This window comes from Scomber scombrus, chromosome 20 (assembly GCF_963691925.1).
Source record: "Scomber scombrus chromosome 20, fScoSco1.1, whole genome shotgun sequence".
Taxonomy (NCBI): domain Eukaryota; kingdom Metazoa; phylum Chordata; class Actinopteri; order Scombriformes; family Scombridae; genus Scomber; species Scomber scombrus.
Genome location: NC_084989.1, coordinates 22,407,338 through 22,415,178, shown reverse-complemented (window position 1 = coordinate 22,415,178; position 7,841 = coordinate 22,407,338). Strand labels below are relative to the sequence as shown.

At 39.7% G+C, this 7,841-nt stretch overlaps 1 protein-coding gene across 1 annotated transcript; it reads right to left on the bottom strand.

The window, feature by feature from the left end:
* Positions 1 to 3,391: 3,391 nt before the first annotated feature.
* On the bottom strand, positions 3,392 to 6,371 carry LOC134002517 (transmembrane protein 236-like). Its single transcript, XM_062441867.1, has 4 exons — positions 5,975 to 6,371; positions 5,646 to 5,718; positions 4,769 to 4,892; positions 3,392 to 4,119 (listed from the first exon to the last, which is right to left on the bottom strand). The coding sequence occupies exons 1-4, from the start codon at positions 6,244 to 6,246 to the stop codon at positions 3,392 to 3,394; spliced, it is 1,197 nt and encodes a 398-aa protein (XP_062297851.1). The 5' UTR covers positions 6,247 to 6,371.
* Positions 6,372 to 7,841: the final 1,470 nt, after the last annotated feature.

Genomic DNA, 7,841 nt, shown 5'->3' with positions numbered 1-7,841 from the left:
TACAGTAAATTGCATAGGTGTGATGGTATTTGCTGAGAGTTGATTTTGTGCTATGGACCATGTAAGGTTGCGGGAAGGGAAGTGATGAGAATGTTTTGCAGAATAATCACAGGAAACCTTTTCTCTTGGGGAATGAAGAAATGGGATGAGAGCGTAAAATGTTAAAATGGGGGTCAAAGCCTTACACACATACTGTATATGCATTTAAATAAATACTCATACATTCTACATACATAATAAATCACACAAGTGAAGCATAAATTTGAATGATTTTCTTTATTAATCTTACCAAAATATATGTATCAATGGTACAAACTCACGCTTTGTTTTCCTTTAGTGGATATAACTTAGCAAAGAAAAACCTAATATAAACAACATTGATTCATCTGTTACACCGCACTTTATGATAGTAGAAAAAAATCTGCTATAAACTCTTAAGTGACATTACAGGTACATTCTCAAAGTGCTATGCTTGGTGAGGGTGAGTGGTAAAAAAAATAACTTTGAACATTAAGGTATTAATAAACACAACATACAATATAGTCATTTCACAATTAATGTCCTTCATGGGAAAAGATTGCCTATGATCTCCCTTTTGGCCTTCTGAAAAGCACCACCATGCATTTTAACAAAATATCTCTTTTTGTGCAGCATACAGAAAATTCTTCATCTGTACTCATGTGGATTGGGTTTTATAAGCTATTCGTAAATTCACCGCCAAGTTTATGCATTAAGTTCTTCTTAGTAACTACTAGTTTCAAACTAATGATGAACTAAATTAGGTTACACCATCATAATTTAAGAAATGTCTAAGCTAGTAGTAGTAGTGTGTAAACCGTTTGCTAGGAAACAACTCATCAACTCAAATGTGAAGTTGTGTTGTCGGTGTTTATTCAGTCAAAATGGGTCATATATCAAAAAACTCAGTTCAGTTAGCTTAACAGTTACACCTGGCAGTTACTACTATAACTAATCACTAATGCTACATGTGTGCTAGTTTGTGTGGCGTGACCCATACTTTACAGATACATAAATCTCCACAAGTAAACATAAATATACCCATAGGAAATCCTTAAGTTTGTGTTTTAAGTTGTTTTGAAGTTCATAGTAACTACTAGCTAGAAACTAGTGAATTACAAAATTAGGTTGCATCATTAAAACTCACGAAATGTCTTCTAGTAAAGAGTTTAATAATGTGTATGTAAAATGGTTGCTAGGAAACTGGAGTGCTGCTCTTATCAAAAGCTAATCAACTAGCATCACAAACTGTAACATAACTGCCAAATAAAACATTTATAGGGGGCTGAGGGATAAACACACAATTTTCAGAAGTGCAGATATGACTTTGTTTTATTTATACATGCATTCATGAAGAAATCTGTGTTTCAGTTAGCATTCATGCAGTTTAGAATGAATGGGAAGTGAGCAATTATGCTAACGTGACTTGCAGTATATCTAGTTATTCAGCTTTGTCGACTGTTAGCATAACATTTTTGTAATTTGAGGTATATTGTGTTATTTTTATTATATATAAAAATTTAAATCTTCCCAGCTTTCATTTTTAAAAAGCATTTTAATCAAGTTTCAGATATGTCAATACAATTTCATTTTACTTATTTTAGTCTGAACCAATATTGGAGCGCTAACGTTAATTTTGTTAGTTACCTAGTTCAGTTAGCTATGCAACAGTTACACCCGGCAGATACTACTAGGACTAATCACTAATGCTACATAAGAGCTGGTTTATGTGGTGCAACCCATACTTTAGAGATACGTAAATCTCCACTTAGTAAACACTTAGAAACTGTAGTGCCGTTCTACCAAAAGCGATCAACTAGCATCACAAACTGTAACATAACTGCCAAGTAAAACAGTCATAGGGGGTTGAGGGATAAACATACAATCTTTGGAAGTGCAGATGTGTCTTTGTTTTATTTATACATGTATTCATGCAGTTTTAAATGGAAGTATATGATTATGCTTCCCATTTTACATCATGTCTTCAATTAAACAAAGACAAAACTGAAGTAAATTGTCTTTGGAACCAAGGAAGAACGATTAAAAGTCAGTGCTCAGCTTCAATCGGTAATGTTAAAAACCACAAACCAAGCCAGAAATCTTGGTGTTGTCATGGACTCAGACTTGAATTTCAACAGCCACATGAAGACAATTACAAAGTCAGCCTACTATCACCTTAAGAATATATCAATGATTAAAGGACTTGAATTGGGAAAAACTTGCCCATGCATTTAACTTCAGTAGACTCAACTACTGTAACGGTGTCTTTACAGGTCTCCTTAAAAAAATCAGTCAGCTGCAGCTGATTCAGAACGCTGCGGCTCGAGTCCTCACTAAGACCAAGAAAGTGGATCCTATCACTCCAGTTCTCAGATCTTTACACTCGCTTCTTCGTCAAATAATTTATTTTAAAAATACTACTGTTGGTTTATAAGGCACTGAGTGGTTTCGGGACAAAATAGGCAACATTTCTGATATGCTGCTATGTTATGAACCATCCAGACCTCTCAGTTAATCTGGGACAGGTCTGCTGTCTGTTTCCCAGAGTCAAAACTAAACAGCGTTCAGTTTTTATGCTCTATATCTAGAACAAATGCCCAGAAAACTGCAGGTCTGCTGCAACTCTGTTCTTTTAAAATCAAGGTTGACGAGTTTATTTGTTGCTGTCTTTGATTAAATCAAATAATTAGTCTGATCCTCACACTGCACTGTATTTTTTCTTCTCGCATTTTATACCTGTCATATTCTATTTTAACTTTTTTTGTTTTCTATTCTCTTAGCTTATGATTCTTCTTCAACTTTTTTAGTGTATTACAGAAATACACATATATATTTTATGGTGTACTTCTTTTGCTCTTTGTCTCAGTGCTTTTAATATATTATATGGCCTTGTTGCTGAAATGTGTTGTATAAAACTCGCCTTACACTGCTTATGCCAATGTAACTTGCAATACAGCTCGGTCAACCATTATCATAACATTTTGAAATTTGAGGTATGTTGTTCTTTCTTTTTTAATAGAATTTGTAATCCTTCCAGACTTCAAGCTCAAGTTTCACATATGTCGATATTTTTTTTTGTTTTCATTCTTTCAGGCTTTAACCGTTACTGGAAAGTTTATGTTAATTTTGTCAGTTAACTAGTTTAGTTAGCTATGCAACAGTTAAACCTGGCAGTTACTGGGTCTCAATATTTAGTAACAAATCTTTATGTAAGAACAGGTTTATTTAGTGTGACCTGTTTATAGTGTTAGTGATGCTTAAATATCCATTCAAAGAATAATTTTGAAGTTATGGAGAGCTGGTGCAACCGGCTCCTGAATCTTAGCATCTTACATTTCCTGACTGTGCCAACCTATTGCTTGACGTGTTGGTCTCAAAAGAACATCCTCTCGGTGTTGAAGACCCTCAGCTTGGTCATGAAGTTGAAATAGATGAAGGCCAGGCAGACCAACAGGTTCTTCATCAGATAGAGTAGGGGTGTGACAAACCCAAAGAAGGCAATGAGGCCAATACGCACAAAGAAGAAGGGCAAATCCTGCAGGACCACTCCTAGTGAGGAAAGCAGGGGGCTGTGGGGCATGACCACCACACGCAGGCAAGACAGGTAGCTGAAGATATAGATAGGGAACACCCAGCCAGAGTAGTAGACCAGCGGATGTCCTGCCACCCTCACCATCTCCACTGTATCCATCCAGAACATAAAGCTGTCTACAAACACATCAGCACGGGCGTCACTAGCACACAGGAACCGTAGTGGCCCTGCGTAGGCGTATGGAGATAGGTGGTACGCTGTGGTGCTCGCTGAACGTGAGCTCAATCCAGAGATACTAAATGGTCTCCCCGTGTTACCTGGTACACCTGGAACTGTTCCATTGGTCTCTGGTCGAGCCCCAGCTCCGTTTTGGTTTCTGTCATTGAGTTGGGTTGGTCCGGGTGGCACAGGAGTGGGCTGGGCCTGCCCGGGTGCAGCTGGCCCGGGTACAGCTGGCCCAGGCGCAGCTGGCCCTGGCACAGCTGGTGTGACAGGTGCTACTGGTGTTACCTGCTCCATGTGTGTGAGGACAGCGGAGGGGACGTCAGCGTCTCTCTCCATGTCACTACCTGGAGAGAGAAAAGGAAAGATTTTGATGACAGCAGTCCAGTTAAATCAGATTATATAGAATAAAGCAGAGCAGAGTTTGCATTTCTTTATTTTCTTCATGTAGTGTTGGTGTTTATAAAAATTAACATACATGACGAGAATCATAATGTTCAGCCGAATTTCATTTTGAACACAATTTGACCAAAGTTGTGGTTAGTTTCTGACTTCCCCAACTGAGTCACCAACTGAATAGGCTGTTTGATGAAAACCAAAGCTTCATGAGTATTTCCAGGGACTTCACAAATCAACCAATTCAGCATTTACTCAGACCATGTCAGTGCTTTTCTTTAGAAAAACATTGCTGCGGTTTTGTCAGTTCAGCATCTGTCATAAGAAGTAAGCTGGCCTACCAAATTTCCTGCTCATTTCCTCAGTTGCAGCAATATTTTTCAACTGTCGGCACAGAGCCAAAGAATAAGAAGTTCAAATTGGGTCTGTAAATCATTCTGGATAAATTATCTAAAGAACTGTTAACTGTATTTGTTGCCTCCGCGCTCCTGTAATGTAAAGCCAGCCTAGTACTACACTATAGAAATTGGCAGAGGAAAGTTCAGGATCTATAGCTCTCAGTGAGTGATTTGTGTAATGTGTTCAGAGAGCTGTGCTCACCCTGGCCGGTCAGTCTGCAGTGACGTATCCTTTCCACAACATCAATACAGATGAGAGAGAAGAGGACTAGTGATACAGGGAGCTCCGTGAACGTATCATGTTTCATGTTGTTATTTATTTGAACCTGAGTAAATAACCAGAAAATCATGAACATACATTCTGACCAGAACATTTAATGTATTTACTCACTTACAATCAATATTGGACAACAAGGGACCTTTACACCAAGTGTTTACATCAAATTTCTGACCTGCTTTAGCTCTGGATTTGTGGGCTAAATCACTTGCAGCTCTGGTATTTGCCTGAGTCAGGACTTCATACCAACATGACAGAAAACAAAGCAGACATCTTAGCAGAATTTATGGCTCTTATGTAAAAGTCACCAGATAAGAAAAGGCCGAAAGGTCAGCTTGGGCTATACAAAGTACCACATAAAACTGCAAATGGGACCTGGGCTGCAGCCATCAAGGAAGTGAAAATGTGCCTCATGGACAGATGATTTGACAGGGGCAGCTTGGACAGGAAGAGGACCCAAGGTGCTTATCTGTAGCTCCTGAACCATAAGGTTGGATACATAAGGCTGGGTATTCCTCCCTCGAGAACCAAAAGGTTCCACACAAATCATCACCTTTATTCCAGTCACAGAGGCCTTGCACTGGGACTCTGCATAATTTTATGTAATTTTGCTCTCAAATGTAAAGTTTATCCAAGCAACTTCTTTGGATTATAAACACTGTCATCCAAAATAACTACAAAGGGTCGACAATACCAGACAAGTCTTTTTACAAATATAGCAATATAAGAGTCAGAGTTCATGATCAGAGTAGATACATTGATGTGATAAAACAAATGAAAAACAATCTGCAACATGTTGTACCTCAGAGCTGGCGATGAGAAAGGCAAAGCAGGGTAATGTGGACAGGATCACATATACGAGAGCCACAGGCCTCCTGATACAAAGACAAAGGAAAGGAAAGACAAAAAAGTAAGGAAGGAAGACAAAGGCAGTTGCAGGATTTGCTAACTCATGATATTCACCAGCCAAGTGCAGTCCAAACCAGCTACAGGCCTGTTCAGACTCAAACCAGCTGGTCAGGTCTGAGTCAGTGCTTCACTGGGATCACAGCTGCTGACCAAACACAGCTAAGATCTCCCATGCTAACGCTCCAGGGCCCTGACATCAGGACAAAGGCAGGAGAAACTCACCACTTCTTCCTCCCAATTAGAAACTTCTTCTTCACAAAGACCATATACTTCAGGGGTACCCAGACCAGCAGGGCGGTGGAAGTGACATAGGCAATGGAGGAAGCCACGATCAACCAGTAGGCCGTGCTGCCGTCACCGGGGGGCTGCGCCGACGCTTTGACCTTTGCTACGATGATGGCGAACCTTTGCATGACGATGAAGAGTGGCACGCACAGGCCTGCAAACTGCAGCACCTCGCACAGGGCGAACTTCAGCGTCCTCCCCGAGCCCATGCTGTGGCAGTTCAAAAAAAGAAAAAGAAGGGAGGGAGACAGGGGCTGTTGTCGCAGTGAGGCGACCCCTGTCCCTCTGAGGGCTGGTCAGGCCTCGGACCAGTGCATTGTCTGCCTCCACTAGCATTTTCCACACACCACAGCCCTGGCTCTCTGCTCACCCAACTGCTTACACTGCAGTAGGCATTGTGTACCTCGGTGTGACAGTGATGTGACTGGCTCTTTACTCTCTTTATATACAGAATACAAACATACGTTGTCTAACTCTGCACCCTGAAGGATATGTATGTACTACAGGGCATCTCAGTGGGATGATAAAGTCTTGAAAATGGCATTTCAATCAATGTTTTTGAAGCTAAAATCCCATTTTATCAATCTGCTATACATGACAGACTACCTGTATTATTATGAACAACTAAAACACAGATATGCCTTGTATTCTGCTTGACCAGTCAAATCATGATGGACATGATAACACCCACTGTAAAAGCAACGTCCAGGAACTAGCGGCTGTATACCTTCAACACAGAAAACCTAATCGCTCTTGTGGCTCCTCTCATATTTATACATTGCCATCTAGTGGCAAAATGTGACAACTGCAAAATGTAAAAATATTTTTGGTAGTGCACATCATAGCTTTCTTTTTTACTGATTCTGAAATTCAGATAAATCATTTAAGACTTGATGAGATGATAATGAAACGTTGCCAGATATGCCTTATTGGCTCTCTGTCTTGTATCTAATCTGACATGATGGATGAAGTGCTTTTATCAATGGTTTCTTTAGTTAAAATACCAGTCAGGACCCAGTGAAACCAATGTTGAAGAGAAACTGTTGTTATCTTCGGCAGTCTGCATCCATAAAATCTGAAACAGCTGGATTTTGTGCTGGTGTTTCTAACCTCAGACACCTGAACACTTCAGTATCAGGATCAGGCATCATTAGAAGAGCTAATTGTATCGTCTGCATTGATGCAATTTGTCAGGAAATGTCTCCATGAGGGCAGATCTCAGACCAGTACAGATTAATAACTTTGCATAAGGAAAAAAAGGGAAAATTATGGCCATAGCAGTGATGGAATTGATTGATTAGAAAGTATTGCACTGTATAATGGAGTTGGCAGTTCTTCCTACAATTGAGGAGCTCAGGTCAGTTTGACTATGTGACTGACAAACCCTGAACAGAAGGACTCTAAAACCAAAGCCCATCAATAATACCACAGGCTTCTACTCAACCAATTTAATTATAATTTCCTTGGCAAGACAAGACTCAAAGCTGTGAAGCAGTCAGACTTTTTTTTACAAGTTTCTTTACACCACATTCAGGTAGAGGGCACAAAGGGCCTGAGTAAGAGTCAAAGTCATCTGCGGTTTAAAATAAACAATAAAAATCATATTTAGTCGCCTGTGTGGCTGTTTCCAGTTTCAGTTATGAACAGGTCAAGATGCTGACAACTCCAGTTATCAGTTAGTTTGTGCACACTTAAAACAAATAGGCCTCTATAGTAGAAACCTTTGATGTTAATTAGTGTATAAAATACATGGATAAATATAATATTATCCCATTTCAGAGCTGCAGCAATAGCACATTCAGAC